The following is an 18,412-nucleotide window of genomic DNA, read 5'->3' on the forward strand; positions in this document are numbered from 1 at the left end:
CTTATGTGAGATAATGCCAATGGAGCTAGTTGGGTGAACTATTATCTAAGGAGCTCGGTGCTGAAGGCGAGATCGGCCAGCCAAGGAACCCGATTAAAATATTAAAGGTCCCCGGTCAGCCATTGCAGCTTATTGCCGGTTGCTTAGGCAGAATCGTCGGAGTGACACGCGGCGCAAACATGCGGGAACGGGGGCGGCAGACGTCTGGCGACAGCAAGCCTTGGCCCGGTGGAAATTAAGTGCAGTTGAGAATAGGACTCTCCGTTGCCATTCCAGTCCCTCTGCTTTCTTTCTGAGTGACAAATTATATCATCATCAGCTCATGGATCTTTTAACCCCCCAAAAAACTGCCTCAAGCAATATGTTTCATAATAAATCATGCTGACAGAGCTGTGGCATCTAGTTTTATTGTATCAAATTATTAATAATGTTGTGTTTTATCTTCCTCCCCTCCCCCTTTCCATTTCATTTGTGTTGTCGGAAGAAAAAAACCTTATCATTGAACGCTGGTGTACAAATAATATTGTTCACACACTCGACGTTCAAAATGTCTTTCAACGTACCGCAGGGTTGACCTGTTTGGTGTTCTCATCTGAGCACGTGGGTCATGGATGCTGGGATTCCATCCCGTATGCCGTGTTCGTTTGCGCATCATTTGCTCATGTCCATGGGATTGAGTGGCTCGATCCAGGTTAATATGAGCAGGTAAAGCCTTGATGCACAATGCCTTTACCGGTGTGTTTGATTCCCATGGCTGCTCTGCTGGGCAAGCAATGACAAACCACCGATGTAAAGGCCCTGTCACACCTTGACGTTTTAGCCAGCGTATGGCAAGGTATCAAAATGTATGTAAAACGCTGGCGTATGCTGAACTATTGATGTTTTTTCCAGTTTTGGACGTATTCATAACGAGTTGGACGTATGCATAACGTATTAGTAACGTACACAGAACATTTCGATAACATATAGATAACTTATACCAACGAATGCTGAGCGTGTTGTCGGCGTTCACAACCTATGCCCAACGATAGTCCAACTTATGCATAGCACGGCAGCGTATCGCCGACGATCACGTGGCGTAGCCTATTAAAAGGCTGCGGCTCGACGATTCAAATCATAACCGCACTAGACATCGAAGTGTCAAGTCGCTGTCACACCTTGACGTTTTAGCCAGCGTATGCCGATGTATTAAAAATTTGCCGAATACGCTGGCACACGTCGAATATGTTATGGGTAAGTTTTGTATACGTTAAGAGCACGCTGAAGCACACTGGCATATGTCGTAGTACGCCGAGTACGTCGACAAATTTTCAGCATGTTGAAAATTTTTCGACGTGTGCCAGCGTATGACTCACACGTTCAGCATACACTGGCCATAAGTTGTAGGCACGTTACGCGATCGTCGACACACGTTACTTGGAAGTTACTCATAAGTCGAAACATGTCGAGGTAATGTTTAGCGTCAGTGTTCCAGACTCCCTGTGTTTTTTTTTTTTCTTCTTCTTCGGTATGACTGTGATGTTGACACTTCGATTTCTAGTGCAGTTATGATTTAAATCGTTTAGCGGCAGCCTATTAATTATATTATCTTATAACCGCACTAGAAATCGAAGTGTCAACATCACAGTCATACCGAAGAAAGAAAGAAAAAAAAAACCAGGGAGTCTGGAACACTGACGCTAAACATTACCTCGACGTGTTTCGACTTATGAGTAACTTACAAGTAACGTGTGTCAACGATCGCGTAACGTGCCTACAACTTATGGCCAGCATATGCGGAACGTGTGAGTCGAAAAATACGTCATACGTCAAAAAATTTCAAGCATGGAAAATTTGTCGACGAGCTCGGCGTACTACAACGTATGCCAGCGTACTACGACGTATGCCAGCGTACTACGACGTATGCCAGCGTACTACGACGTATGCCAGCGTGCTCTTAACATATACAAAACTTACCCATAACGTATTCGACGTGTGCCAGCGTTTTAGACAAATTTTTCATACGTCGGCATACGCTGGCTAAATCGTCAAGGTGTGACAGAGCCTTCACTCATGGCCTTGAAACCCCCTCTTCGGAAGAACTGATACTCTGTGGTAGAGTACGGTAGATGGGGATGTTTTCTTGTTGTTTATTTTATTTAGCATGAGTAGAGGCACAGTCCTGGTGGAAAGAGCTACCTACAAACATCCTCAAACGAGGATTTGACCACACATATTTAAAGGCAGGAAAACGGCATGACTTAATAACTTACCTGTTGAATACTTGCTTGCATAACTCACTCAATTTATTGTACTGTCTGTGTAACTGGGTTTTTCTTGTCAATGTAATAGAAACAGCTCAATGCTCTTTAGACTGGAGGTGCCTCAAATGTAAATCCTTAATATTGCTTCCTGCAGTTGGATTTGAAACCATAATCTCTGGCCTGCCAATCCACCACTCATCGCTCCATCACTGATGGTCATTGCTTTTTATACTGAGATGAAGACTCATGTAAGAGCCGGTCAAAAGAGGGTGAGAGGTCAATGCGCTTGTAGTGGAATTAGAGGCCAACAGGCAGACAAGGAGTTCAGAAAGGTGAGTGAAGGACAGGCTGTCAAGCAACACAACAAATAGGGACAAAGAAAACCAAAGGGGAATGGAACAGATGGACCTGAGCAAGGAGCATACAAACAGAAAGCACAGCACAAACAAACAGGATAGTTGTGCACAAAGATGGTAACTGCAGGTGTAAAGGTGAGGAATGTCACTGCAATTAGAAAACATCAGATGTATAATTTTTTTACATCCTTATTTTAATCGTGCATGTTTAGTCTAAAAGTATAATAACCAGAAAGTATACTGAGAATGCTTTATCATGCCTTGGGTGGTGTGAGGACATTGAAGTACAAACATGGATATCAAAAATATTTCAACTTGGAGTGTGTACAAACTGTGTCCATCACCAGTTTTGTGTTTTCTGAAAACAAAATTGCAAGGATGAAATTAAAATAGGATTCTTTTCTTTCTCTGTTTACTTATTGCACTTTACAGGCACTGTAAAGTTTAACCATTTGTCTACTACTCTACACTACTTCTACTACTACTACGACTACCACTATCACCACCAGTACATTTTACTGACCCCTGTTATTCCTACCTTCTTGTGAAGTCAGCCAGAGAATGATTTTTTTTTTAATTCCAAGTCTTTGACTAAACAGCTGGCCAAGTGGTGAGAATCTGTAATTTGTTGAAGGTGCCGACGATAACTCGCCTTGGCCTAAAAAGAGGTCTTTGGGTTCGCAAACACCAATATGGGCTGAACTCCATGACAACACCACCGCTATCAACTCCCCTGTTTGCGCCAAACCGCTTACGTGGGACAGAATATGTGACAGGGACGAAGAGGTGGACTGCCAACAATGAGGAGATGAAGCCAGGGAGAGCGATATCAATAGCCCTTCTGAAACCCTGACCGTAGCTTGCATCCAAGCAGAATCGTTAAAAGCAACATTAGAGATTTTTCTGACAGTTTCGCAAACGATGCAGACAAAAGCTCCTAGCTGTGCACCATTCGGGTAGCAGGGAGACACACGCAAGATGTACAGGAGCTTGGGAAGGGTGAAACAGTTCTTTGGAGCATAAATGCTTCGTGTGCATCAATTTTCTCCAGACAGCCTGCCATACGGATCAAGTCATCGTGCTTGTCGATAATAGCTTTGGACGAAGGCCACGGGGAGATCGGAACACCAAGAAAAGTTCAGTCGTTGATCAAAACATTCTTAATATCAGGGAGCCCTGCCTTAAATATGGCCTCGGAAAGTTGACATTCATCCAGCGATGCATGGTTGAGGATGGTCAACTCACACTTGCCACCATTGATCTCGAGGCCAATGTCGGTCAACTGGGCAATGACATTTGGGGGGGGGTCAGCCAGCACTTTCGTGGGTTCATTCCCAAACGATGCGTCATCGAGGTACCATATATTGAACTCTGACTGAATCTCCCTGGCTGTTGGTCGATGCCCCAGGGAAAAAAGACCTGGCCCAAAGGGGTCACCCTGTTGAATGCTAGTTGCTGAATTCATGGCCTCGTTGCCATAGAAAAAAATCAGAGGCCTGGCGTATGCCTGCCAGATGAGAGGAGAGATACTTCGTACTTCAAATAAAAAACAGTCACGCCTCAAGCAATTAAATACATTAAACATGTCAATCTTAAGAAAGACGTGATTAGGAGGCTGATTCATCAGATAAAGTCTGGCAGCGTGGGCAGCCGCTTCACACCCACCTTTAGTTGAATAGCCCAACTGGACAGGACGTAGCTCAGCCCCGAGATATTCAGAAAAAGATCGGACTGCGGCTTTAGTTGCTAGATGGCGCAAAATATTGCCCACAGCGATCGGACGAACACCATCATCCTTCTTGGTTAGTGCAAATAAATTTGCACCGAAGAAAAACCAGGACGCATGGCTTCAGAAACCTCTCCCTGCAGAACTATGTTAATGAACAGGATAAGAGAAGAAAGTAAGTGGTTCTCGCATCGGCAGATTCATTTCCCAAAAGAGCCTGAAGACATCCCGGTCTGAGCCCATCACAGCCCGCAGCCGACGCGGATGGAAAAAGGTTGACCGCGATATGGACAGAATGCTCAGCAAGAACCACCGGAGTGGCTAATTCAACATTGGGTGTGGCCGGTAGGTTGAGGCCAGGCCGGGCCGCCCGGTGTTTGGCTTTGAGGTTTCATTCGTTTCGGCTAATTATGGGGCACGCCCCTCACAAGACGCCAACTCTGATGTCCTCCTTGATACCCATATCAGCCAATTTTGCCTTCACCCTTCTGTTTATACGTTGAGAGTTATCAGCTTTACGAGGCTTAATTGTGGAGTTGCCAGAAAGGATGACTGGAAGCAGTGGCAAGACGTCCATTGCCAAAAAATCGGCCATCTGACGCTTGACTTTGGAAGTCATTGAGATATTGGGGGAGTCAGGCCAAAGGCCAAAGGCCAAAGTAACAAAAAACAAGGGAGTGATCCCAGGCCAAGGGGGGCTGATTCTCGAGGACAACCTCACGGAAAAAGTTTGCCAAGAGCATCGGCAACAGGGATATGAGCACCCTTGGGTACTTTATGGAGTACCCTAAAATTATTACGACATCTCAATAAGTAGGTGTAAAAGTCCATTGGTTGGGCCGGGATAGCTGGGGGGGCCTTCGGTGCAATCCCAAGGCAGGCAGCGCATGACTAATTGGTCATAAGCATCGCCGCCTGACGCCCAGACAATTTAACACATGAATAGTTGTAATAAGAATTACATAACCGGCACTTAATGGAGCACTTCCTTTTTTGGTGAGCTTACAGTTTTAGCATAGAGGAGTAATGGCCGAGACGGCCGCCCCAGTGCCACCAAACACACATCACTGTCGGCGCCGGAAACAGTGGCACCGCCAGTGGCCACTGAACCCCCGTCGATATCAATGCTAGCTTCAGTGACACTGCAAGTGACCGCCGGCCACCCATCGTTGTCATTGCCTGCGCCGGCACCACTTACAATAGTTGCTGAAAACCAGACAGCTAAGTTTTGCATTGGGCTCTGCATCAAAATCCTGCTGTTGATGTAAGCTTCCATGTAATAACTGGGCTAACGAGCATCCAAGGAGCCACCTTGTTCCTATACACCTGCGAATTTAGAGGATTTGGCTGTCTATCATCAAATGTTTTAAAGCTTTCCTCACGGCCGACCCACTCATCCACCAAGGGGAGGGGGGTTCGAACGGCCATGCTGCTATTCCCCTTGCAATCCGGCTCTTCCATCACAGGGAGCAGAGTACGTGTGCCTGGTGTTGGCTTAACGGTTAGGGTGGTGGGCTTGGGATTCAAAGATCCTGAGTTCAAATCCCACTCAGCTGTTGAATTAATAACAGGTGAGGTTGATTCTGTCTGTCATCCTTCTGAGGTCGGCAAAATGAGTGCCAGCTTGCTGGTATCCTGTGTCGGAGTGGTGACGCATCCAGGATTGTGCCGAATAGCCAAGGAGACTGCTTTGACAGCACCAACACTCTGCACAGAGTATGGTCCCAATGGATGGAGGGATGGATGGATGGATCCTCACTCTTGATACACAAATGAGTGTCCTTGGTTGCATGAAATGTCAGACAGAGTTTTCAAGTTTTATGAATTAGAAAAATTGGCAACAGTAAAAAAAGATTACATTTATACTAATTATATAAAAATCTACATATTTTACCTTTGCTTGAAGCATGGTTCTCAAAATAGTGGTGTAAAATGTAAAGCGGTGTGTCAGCTTCCTGCTCATTTCCATGTTTTTATATGACATCGCATCAAGGGAAAAATCTTGCACTGGTGCGGAAGCTATCAGAAACACATGATGTCACGATTCTAATATGGTCTGTCAAAGGGTGGAGGAGCTCCTTGTGAGCCAATGGCCATCCGTATTTAGTGCCCAACTGTGTCTGCGGATGTCCTCCGGCAGTTGGGTTACTTTTTTCTTCAGAGGTTAGTGGCAGGATTTTTACTCCGGCTACCGTAAAACCCTTCACTCCGTAAAACACAAGAAAAACGCAAAGAAATCTGAAAACCCACTCCGTTGGAGTACCTCCTGTGCAGCTTCCCTTCGCAGGGCAGCGAACCGGATGACGGGATTGGGACAAAGCCTTCAGAACCGCCACTCTTTGATGAGAAGAGGAAAACCATGGGGTAACCTTGTTGGGTCAGATTGCGGTAGTGTGTGACGGGGTGCTGAGGTGTCGTCCACCAGACGGCGGTCTCCTTGGGTTAACCTGAGGCGGTCCCTTCGGGTGGGTGCCTGGTAGGTCCAATCCCTAAGAAAGGATGATCACCTGTCTCTTATCATCTGCGCTCAAGCATTTAAACATCGGTACTGCCGTACTCTCAGAGGTTCAGAGACCGGATAGTGGCGAGATCATGGCGTGTAATTACACCTACTATTGGTCTGGTCGCTCTGATGGTTACCATGCCCAAGGAGTTGCTGTAGCTGTGTCCAACAAGCTGACTCCAATGATAATTGAGGTAACAATGATCAACGAGCGTATTATGAGATGAAGGATTCATCACTCCTTGAGCATCGTTTTCCTGGTCTCTGTTTGTGCTCTGACTGAGGCAAATGATCTCACCGTGAAGGACGCATTCTATGCCACACTCGAGTCTGTGGTTGATCAATACCCCAGTTGAGATACCCTTCTAGTCTTGGGATTTCAATGCATCAACTGGAACTGATAGGGATGGTTACGAGACGTGTGTTGGTCCCCATGGATCTGGAATGTGAACCAGAATAGCACCAAGTTCCTTCACTTTGCAAGAAGTCATGGACTTAGGGTGCCTGGTTCATGGTTTCAGCGCCCACAGGCTCATTGCTGGACTTGGCATTCCAACGCTGATGGTGTGGCAAAGAAGATTGACCATGTGCTCATTGCTGGAGGATTATCCAGAATTGCAGGGTCGACCCGAGTGCTCAGTTCCTCAATATAAACCACAGGCTTGTTGTAGCAACTCTGAAGTTGCAGTTTAAATCCGGGTAGAATCGTACCATCCCAGCCTAGGCTGGATGTTGGCAAGCTCAAGGATGAGAGGGTAGCTGAGGAGTTTGCAAACAGGATGAGTAGGGTTTGGGGGGTCTGGGTGATTTGGGGAATCCTGATGAGTTGTGGAGTGAATTCAAAACCACCATCCTTGATGTTGCCGGTGGGTGTCTTGGAACTCACCGGAGAGCTAAGAAGAATTTTGTCTCTCAAGCGACACTGGATACCATTGACCAGTCACAGGGCCAGGCTTAATGGCAGAGCTGAGCTGTTCCGGGAGTTGAGGCATAAAACTATACGTGTGCTAAGGGTGGACAAGGAGGCCTATGTGCGAGGAATCTGTGAGGGGGTAGAGCATCACCTGTGATCAAGTGATTCTCATCCTGCTTACAGGGGAATTCGGACATTGCGTTCCTCCAAGCCCGTCCCTCGGTGTACTACTGTTATAGCGGAGGGTGGAGGGCTCTTGACAGAGGAGTCCGAAGTGAAGGCCCGCTGGGCCAGTTATTTTGAGCGGCTGTACCAGGCTGATCCATCAGCAGGTGAGTTGGATGTCGGGTGTTACTATCCCTATTGCTGCACCTCCAACCAACTGTGATCCACCTCCATTTGTGGAAACACATGCTGCGGTGAACCAGTTGAAATTGGGTCAAGCTCCTGGGATCTGTGGCATCCATGCTGAACTTCTCAAGGCTGGAGAAAATGCTGTACTCATGTCGCTGCATGCAGTTCTGTGCTCTGCCTGGAACACAGGCATCATCCCAATTGACTGGAAGAAGAGGGACCTTGTTGTCCCTCTCTGGAAAGGGAAGGGTGATCGCCAAGACTGCAACAACTACCGAGGGGTGACGCTGCTCTCAGTGCCGGGCAAGGTCTTTGCTCAGATAATTATTGATGGGGTTCGCCACCATCTGCTTGAGCACCAGCATCCAGAGCAGTCAGGCTTTACACCAAAGAGGTCAACGATAGACCGTATCCTTGCCCTCCGGGTCCTCACCGAACGCAGACGAGAGTTTTGGCAGGGGCTGCTTGCAGCCTATGTTGATCTCTGCAAAGCCTTCGATTCAATGAATTGGGATTCCCTCTGGAGTATTCTTGGTCTTCGTGGGGTTCCATCAAAACTCATCGATCTGATGTCTGGACTATACTCTGGAACTGAGAGTGCTGTGAGATGTGGTGATACCATCTCTGACCAAAGGTGTGTACTGGCCCCTACACTTTTCAGCACTTCTTTGGACTGGATTCTGGGGAGAATGTCAAAGAGATCAAGCTGCGGTGCATCATTTTGGAATGTCAATATCTCTCACCTTGATTTTGCAGATGATGCAGTCATCTTTGCGGAGATTCTGGAGATCCTTATGGGGGCTCTTGAGGTGCTGAATGAGGAGACGGAGCCACTGGGATTATGGATTTCCTGGGGTCAAAACTAAGATTAAGGCTTTCAATGACATATTGGATGCTGCTGTCCTGTCTGTACCTGTTTGTGGCGAGGATGTTGAGGTCATGGAGAGATTGACTTTCCTTGGCAGTGACATTCATGTCACTGCTGGCTGTGAGCCAGAGGTCAATAGACGTCTGGGTCGGGCCTGGGAGTCATGAATTCACTGGATCATGGGGTGTGGTGCTGTCGGTACCTGTGCAGTTGGATGAAAATCCCAGTCTTCAGGACTCTGACCAGGGATCTGAGATGGAGACTTGATTCCTTCGGTACCAGGTCTCTTCGGAGAATCCATGGCTATCGCTGGTCAGACTTTGTGTCCAACAAGCAGTTGCTGAGAGAGACGTAAATGAGATTTGTTTCCTGCACAGTCTGTGAAGGTCAACTGCGGCTGTATGGAAATGTGGATCGTTTTCCTGACGCTGATCCTGCTCACCAGATTCTCTCAGTGAGGGAGCCTCATGAGTGATGGAGGCCAATGGGCTGACGACGTGCCTCATGTTGCGGAAAGTTGATCAGAATATCAAGGAGATGGGGATTGGGCAGGCATCTGCCTGGGGGATGGCAAGATGGGAGCCCCTGGAGTACCAACGGAAATTGGATGCAGCAACACGCTGCTCCGGCCCATGCTCCCATACCTGACCTGACGTGACCTGATTTACCAACCTCTAATCCACCCCCTTCCCAAGTCCCATATTCTTAATTGCAAACATAATCTGTAAATGGAACCATGAACATAGGGGCAATACCCCTGCACACTGTCCTGGTAGAATAATGACATTGAGGAGGAAGTCAACATGAGATGGAATCAGCAAAATGTACCTTCCAATAAAGCAATGCTATAGCAAATACCTATTTTGGGGGGCAACCACGCCCCCCCCATAAATCCCATTCGACCCCAATTTTTTTAAACAGCGTGAACAAACTTTGGTACATCACAGTTGATGATGGTTTTTGTCAAGTTTCATTGAAACTGCGTCTGTAGTTTCTGAGAAGAAAGCAAATCCATACAAGTGAATAAAAATATAAATGCTAAATAAAAAAGCAATGGAGGTACGATAAACTAAAGTCTGAAAAAGGTTTTAAACAAGACAGGGATGATGTTGGTTGAGAGAGGAGCTAACAGTATTGCCGTCGCATAACAATCCTGACATCACTGTATCCAGACTATTGTCTTGCTAAAGGTATCAGAAGCCCCTATATTTCATTTCAGCATAAGTACAACAAGCTCATACACAATTTATTGGAGTTCTTGCAACTTCAATTGTCTTTCCTACTGCTTTTTTTTAATGAAGTCAGACTAACTCATCACAAATGCAGATAATTATAGAATGCTGTTATTAAAGATGTGCATGCAGTTTGTAAGTTGATGTTTATGTTCTGGTATTACCATTGTAGTCAGGTTGCTAATTTGTAGAGTCTCAATTTGTGGCTACAATACAAGAGTAATATGAAGTACTGTTGTAACCAGTGGAGTGTTTGTAGACACTTGAAGCAATAATTGATGAAGTGTAAAGGAGGCAGTGCTGTCGGGATTGTTATGTGACGGCAATAGTTAGCTCCTCTCTAAACCAACACCATCCCTATCTTGTTTAGGACCTTTTTTAGACTGTAGTTTATCATCCCTACATTGCTTTTTTATTTAGCATAAATATTTTTATTCACTTGTTTCTGTAAATTTTTTTATAATGTGGAATAACAGAATGGTATGGTACTCTGATGATACCCATTCTTAGAGCAAAAGTGACAAGAGACCTTAGTCAGCGATGTCAAATCCTGCATGTCTTCCTGCATGTCTTTCATAACCCTGACTGAATCTTGCAGCTCTGTCTTATTGCTCGTTTCCCAAAGAACTAGATGGTATTCATAGAATACAATGATACCCTGTACAGTCTTGAGGAGGACTTGGTGCGGGTGAACTCTTTTGTTTTTTTTAAGGTTTTTGTGTTTTTTGATCCAATATGGCTGCCAGACCACGTGACACATGATGGTCATTTTTATGAAAATCCTGTTGGAATTTCAAGTCAATCGGATGAAAATTGAGGATTTTAGAATTTTCAGCCTATGTTGACCTTTTTGCCTGCGTTGGCCTCAAAAATCATTGGTGGTTCAATTCAGTGAGCTGATATGAAAATCCTGTTGATATTTCAAGTCTTTCGAATGAAAACTGACAATTTTAGAATTTTCAGCCTCTGTCGACCTTTTGGTCTATGTTGACCTCAAAAATTGTTGGTGGTTGAATTCAGTGACCTGAAATGCATATTCTCTTCAAATTTAAAGTCAATCTGATGAAAATTGACAATTTTAGAAATCAAGCCTAAGTTGACCTTTTGGCCTATGTTGACCTTTTGGTCTATCTTGACCTCAAAAATTGTTGGTGGTTGAATTCAGTGACTTTATATGCAAATCCTCTTCACATTCCTAGTCAATCATATGAAAATTGAGGATTTTTCGAAAATTGGCCTCATGTTGACCTTTGGCCTATGTTGACCTCAAAAGAGTGACTGCTGTATTACATGGTCATATAACATGTGGGTATAAAGTTTCAATTCCTTCTGCTAAATGGTTTTCTAAGTACGCTTTGAACAAAATGCAGACACGTACGACACACGTATGTATGTACGACCGCTAACGATCGCTTAACCCTGCTTTCCGCTTCGTGAGCGCAGGGTAATAATGTCTTCATCCAGCCTCAGGGCACACAATGACCTGCACTTAGAAACGTTCAAAATCATTACTGTGGATCAACAGCAAAGAGAACAACATGGAAGTGATCATGCTGAAGGCTGATGTACATAGCCATCTGCGTGACATCATCAGGCACATTATCATCAACATGCAAAGGAGAGTACCTCACCCAATCCATACTCTCGCTGTTGTACACATACACCGGGGCGTTCAGCAAATGTGCTGGAGCAAGAATTTCGTTTTCTGCACCCCACGTACCTGCCCTGTCCATAAGAGAAGTTCTGATGTAGGTTTCAACACTGGACACAACAATGGAAAGTTTGAATGGCTCAATATCAGACATTTGTATGAGTGAAATAAACGGTTATCTCTGATTAACTGAACAATGACCACTCCACTCGATGTAGTATGCCAAAACAAAGATGAAAGGAACACTAAATGTCAGTTCAAATATTTATTCAATTCAGAGTTAGATTGGATACCCCCTGTTCAGGCTGTTCTGGACGATGCCAGATGGCCACACGTTATTGAGGAGGTTCTTAGTTAAATCACGTGGTTCACTTTTTACCTTGAAACTGTGGCTGGAGGAGGGTTCGTGATCATGCATATCCTGTGTGAAGCACTCGTACCTCGCTATTATTTTGTCTTCATCAATATAACACTGAAAAAACAAGGGATTCCGCAAGGCAAGATATTTCTGCTGATATTATTCGATGTCCATGTGTTCGACATTGAGGCAAATGTATAGTGGCCCCACCCCTATCAGGCTGATTGTCGGTCGTGCAGTCCCACCCACCACTCGGATTGCTGCCTATTCTTTCACAAAGGAATGTAGTTTTGACTGACTGACTGACGGACAACGCGCCATCCCACAAGCTCCCCGGTACTACATTCCAGGTTATCGAAAAATGAATCTGAAAAGTTTGTTTCTCCAAACCCACCTGCATGAATTTTATTGCCGACATTAATGAACTACTTTACAGCATCAATATTTCCTGCAAAATCAAAAACAAACTCGAACACCGTTCTGATGTTGGTTACTTTACCAGCTCTGCTGGTAATGGATGTATTTTTCATTCACTGTGGTTTTTTTTCTTTTTCCAAGTTTGCCATTTTGATTGCTGCCCGGCATTCATTACAAATAGCAATACAAGCGAGTGAATTTGATAGCAGAACATACCTGTCCTGTTGTTTTGATGCCGTTTTCACGACGACACGACCCTCTTGATGGGGGAACAAAGTTCAGCTTCCAGCAGGATTGGGTCCACGAACCCATAAGCAAGACTGAAAACTGCTTTATTTTGTGGGAAAGTGGTCAGATGTATGCCTGTGGTGTTGCAAACTGCCCACTGGTGAAAATTCAAGGCATGTGGTGCCATCATGCGGCACCCAATGCTTATACCCCGTATTGGTCCTTGCTTGCAATGCCGTAGCACCAGTTAGTCGCACACAAACACCCTCACACAGACGCATTTGGACACCCTTACTGGCTGGCAGAATCATTTACATTTTCATGCAAGTCCAGCTGATAAACATCTTGCATCTAGTTTGGAGTGAAATTGACAAGACCATGATGCAGTCTGATTCCAATCCCACAATCATACTTGATTATTTTAACAGCAATGGAAGAGATGCAAAAATGAAACGCTTCATTGTACGGAGGAACCCACCAACACCTTTCGACCAAACTACCTTTCTGAATTCTCAAATAGAATTGAATCCTCTGGGTAATATTGTGGGAAGATGGTCGCCCAAACATGTTGTGAGTTTGTTGCTGTCCTCATGGAACAAGGGGTCTTACTGTCAATTGCGGGCATGTGATGATACCCGCTCCCTTGGATGCTGCTGGCTCTCTTCCTCCCCTTCTTCCTCTGGCACACTTTCCGATGTCCCCTCACTGCAAGTTTGCCCAAAATTTGGTTATCTTGTTGTATCTAACTTGGCCCTTTGTTTAACTTTTTTTTCCAATTACAAAGTCTATACCACACTCGTGAGTCGGTGTTAAACTTTATTTCAGAGCACAGTAACTAGCAAACATTTGCGAATTGTTATTTCTCCGCAGCCGAAGACATTATGTTTTTGCATCCGTGTGTACGTGCTTAGAAGATTTCCGTTACACGATAACTTGTGAACTACTGAAGGGATTTTGACCAAATTTGGTACAAGTATGCAATATGATGCAGAGATTAACTGATTCGATTTTGGGCTCAAAGGGTCAAAGCTCTATGGTCATGTGACCTTTAAGTAAAAAATAGTTGTTACCACAACAGCTTGTGAACCACAGAAAGGATTTCAACCCAACTTGGCACCAAGTACGAACTGTGATACAAAGATGAACTGATTCAATTATCCCAATCCTGCATCAGCTGTACGCACCGTAGCAATGACGCAACCACCAGCCACATGCTGCATAGGAGAGAAGAAGAATCACAAAACTTTTAATGAATCTTACTTTTATTAGCTCGATCTATCATCTGAGGACTTTTGTGACCTATCGCTGTTTAAATGACAATTTTCATCCAATTAAACCCAGTGATTTACACACTGATGCTGTCAAAACATCAACCGTCGTCCATATGTCTATTAAGTCTAATTCCTGGGATCTGTTTTCACTTTCTCCAGGCTCACCTGTCGATCACTTCAGTGACAGTGATGCTTCATCACCCACCTCCGACCTGCCAGAAGGGCCTCGCAGTGGGTACAGCAGTCCGCTGCCTCCGGTTTTCTGTACCTCGGCAAATGGACAAGCAAACCATCCTGGGAGAACCGATTCCAGGCTGGTCCTGGTCTCTGCCTCTCAAGATCTGACATCGGATGTGTCGAGGAGTCATGGGAAGTTTGGCGGGAGCACCGGACATCAGGTGAGGAAACATCTATTCATTGTGAATGCCACCACAGAGGGGTACAGTTGGATATGGAAAAAGAAGTGAAGGAAATTTGTCATGGGTAGAAAAGTGAGCCCGGTTGGTGCCTTTTACTTTGAGTACTGTCTGTCCATGCGTCTGTCCAACTGGGGCTTCTACTCGAAAATGACTGGATGCATTTCTTTCATATTCAGCAAATGTGTGCAAGATGCGGGCATGAGGCGCGTCAAATGATTTTGGGATCGGAGACAATTTGGAATTTTGGGAATTGCAATTTTTTCCTATGGAGAACAGTACAGCATTGCATCTCCTTATGATAACCATTATTTATTTATCTCCACTTTGCCATCACTGCAAATGACATACAACCTTGATTTATTTATTTACTTATGTACCTTTCACCATTCCACTACCAACAGTCCACTATGAATTGCTGAAGTCCATCTCTCCGGGTTCTTCCCGACATCTTTGTTCTTTGTTCCTTTCGCATTTCTTTCTAATTGATTTTTTTTTCCATAATTCTTGCTTTTTCATCTTTCATCTCTTTTACTCGCAAGTCCTCCCTTTCTTTATCTATCTCTCCAAGGAGAAGTGAAGTATTGCTGAAATTTTTCTGTAAGACTCACTTGGCTGTGTCTGGATAGGTTTGAGGGTTGTGGAGTAGCAGCTGAAATCCAAATCCTGTCCAGGTTCCTCCTGATGACTCCATCTTTGCTCTTTACTTCTTCGGGTTCCTTCTTGGTCTTCTGTTTCATTATTTATTTGTATACACTTTACCATCTCCACCACAAAACAACTCTGAACTACTTATTTATTTACATATACTTTACCATCTCCACCACCTACATATCTATCCCGTGCATGTGAAGCAAAAAGTGGAGTTAAGCAATTGGTTCACTTCTGTCTGTCTGTTTGTCTGTCTGTCATACAAATGCCAGTTTATGATTGAGGAACAACTTAATTTCAAGTGAATGTTCTGTTTTGAACACAAATCGGCACATGAATTGGAAAACGACCTTGTAGTTTCACAGTACTTTGGCTCTGAATCCGTCCCAATCCCACATACACAGAGAGGAGTGAGATCATTTTTAGCTCGCCTGTTCAAAGAACAGAGAGCTATAGCGATACCCCCGGCGTGAGCGTGAGCATCAGCGTCAGCGTCAGCGTTAGCGTGAAAATGTTAAAGTTTTTGGTGCAAGTTATTTAGAAGCTTGCCATTCATTTAATATGTATACTAGGATGCTGATATTTGGCATGGAGGTTCCTTTGGGGTATATTATTTATTTAGTGAAGTTGAAATAAAAAAAAATAATTTCAATTTTTTTTAATTTTTGACCTGTTTTGAACTTAACTTTTTTGTAGCACATCAACGTTAAAGTTTTTGGTGCAAGTTATTTAGAAGCTTTCCATTCATTTAATATATGTACTAGGATGCTGATATTTGGCATGGAGGTTCCTTTGGGGCATATTGTTGATGTAGTGAAGTTGAAATTAAAAAATAATTTAAAATTTTTGATCTGTTTTGAACTTAACTTTTTTGTAGCACATTAACGTTAAAGTTTTTGGTGCAAGTTATTTAGAAGCTTGCCATTCATTTAATATGTGTACTAGGATGCTGATATTTGGCATGGAGGTTCCTTTGGGGCATATTATTGATGTAGTGAAGTTGAAATGAAAAAATAATTTCAATTTTTTTAATTTTTGACCTGTTTTGAACTTAACTTTTTGTAGCACATTAACGTTGAAGTTTTTTCCTTTCTAATGTTTTTATCTACCACACTATTTTTTACTGATTAAAATATACAAATACATATATTGGTTTAAAATTATTTGGATCAGACTTCACTGCAATGCTTTATAAAAAATATTATTAGACTAGTCTTTTAAAAACGATAAATGTATAAACAGGTGAGCATTGGGTGGCTTTGACACCAACTCTCTGGTTTTTACTCTGTCTGCCCATCTGGCACTCAAACAAAATTGAAAATCATTCCAAACAGGAAACTTACTGTTTTTAAGGACATTATAAAGGCCACATACAGCATGCATGAAGAACGAATGTAACGTATTAGATTGGGTGGTGGCCAAGACGCTGCATTTACAGCGGTACTTTCGATTTTTTTTCAATCCAACCTTTAAAACCGTTATTTCATTTAAATTTAAATATACACTTAAACACTTTAGAACACAAATCGCCTTTTTCCCACTTTCAAAAACTTTCCGTTTAGCAGTACTTGGACATGTTAAATAAAGCGGTGTATAAGACACTGCATAAACGGCGTGAAACTACCAGAATTTGTTTTATATGACCTTTAAAATCCTTTTTTTTTAATTTCAATTGAATTATTTACTTGTGCACTACATGGGGTAAGATGGTCTATGAAGTCTAGTTTTTATTATGTGTGCATTTATTTATTTATTTATTCATTCATTCAGTTAGTTCACTAGTTATTTCAATATAAAAGCTACACATCTCAGTTTAAAGGTGCAATTGGGAGTTCTGTCCTCGATGAGGACTTTCATTCTTGTTCATAAAAGTGCAATGATGTCTACCTATGTCGGTGATCTCCATATGATTTATGTTAAAGTTCTATTTACAATAATCAATATGTATAAAAAAAAATTCAGCACACGTAAGTTGACAGACAACTGCACACATAATCGGTAGATAGACCAAGAGAAGGTTAAAAAAAATGAAACTCCAAAACAGGACAATGATAGTTGGCCTCTTGTGAAAGGTTAACACAAAATTTATATTCTTATTTTCATCCACCGCGTTCACGAAGATAAAAAGGTCAAAAAATATATTCTGCTATCATAATATGTAGATAAGCCTGGTGTTGGCTTCGTGGTTAGGGTGGCTGCCTTGGGATCATAGGGTCCTGAGTTTGAATCCCATTGGCTGCTGAATCAACACCAGGCAGGGTTGACAGCCTGTCATCCTTCCGAGGTCGGTGAAATGAATACCAGTGTACTGGTATTTGGGCACAGCATCAGCGGCACAGCTTGTGTCCCTAACCAGCCAAAAGGTTACACCTGAAAGTGTGTGAGTGTCTATGTAAAGATGAACCTGTTCCATCCATCAAGACCATACTCTGTATGGAGCATTGGTGCTGCCAAAGCAGTCTCCTGGGGCTATTGGGCATAATCCGGGACAGGTCACCACTTCAACACAGGATACTCAAATAGCTCAATCATCCCAGCAAGCTGGAACTCCTTTTGCAAACCTCGGAAAGATGACAGGCTGAGTCAACCCCACCTGATATTAATTCAATGGTGGGGCAGGATTTGAACTCGGGACCCAAAGGATCTCAAGCCCACCAACCTAACCATTAAGCCAACACCAGGCATAGATGAACCAGTTCTGCATACATAATATGTAGATAGCCCAAAAGCATTTAAAATATAATCACCAAAAATGGACAATATTAACTAGCCTCTTGTAAAAGGTTAACACAATTTTCATTTAAATAAAAGGAACATGTAGGGCGTTTGGCCCATCATAGGGGGGCAACTTAGCTAAATATAGCATAACTATTGTGCATTTTGTGAAGAAAGCACCAAATTTGGCACACTAGTAGCCTATCATATTATGAACAGATTTTGATATTGGGCCATCTCAAAATTTTTGATGGCAGTGGAAAATGGCTGCCACAGCCATCAGCGGCTGAATTTGAGATGGCCCAATATCCAAATCCGTTCATAATATGATAGGCTACTAGTTTGCCAAATTTGGTGCTTTCCTCACAAAATGCACAATTGTTATGCTAAGTTGCCCCACTATCATGACTATGCTTTATCCACACTCCATTAATTCAATCTTCCAGTTTATTTACTTAGTTTCACTGGAGTGCGGAGGACATCAGAGGGGCAGGCCCACTGCCAATTAAA

At 43.5% G+C, this 18,412-nt stretch overlaps 1 protein-coding gene across 3 annotated transcripts in view; it reads left to right on the plus strand.

Annotated features, from left to right (window-relative positions):
• Window positions 1–18,412, plus strand: part of LOC147017456 (uncharacterized) — a 125,556-nt gene that overhangs the window by 94,658 nt on the left and 12,486 nt on the right. For all 3 annotated transcript variants that reach the window (XM_085847934.1, XM_085847935.1, XM_085847937.1), the window contains exon 3: window positions 14,280–14,518. In XM_085847934.1, coding sequence (XP_085704060.1) covers window positions 14,280–14,518 — 239 coding nt within the window. The remainder of the gene's footprint in view (window positions 1–14,279; window positions 14,519–18,412) is intronic.

This window comes from Eptatretus burgeri, chromosome 11 (assembly GCF_056783735.1).
Source record: "Eptatretus burgeri isolate ZD-2024b chromosome 11, Ebu_testis_v1, whole genome shotgun sequence".
NCBI classification, from domain to species: domain Eukaryota; kingdom Metazoa; phylum Chordata; class Myxini; order Myxiniformes; family Myxinidae; genus Eptatretus; species Eptatretus burgeri.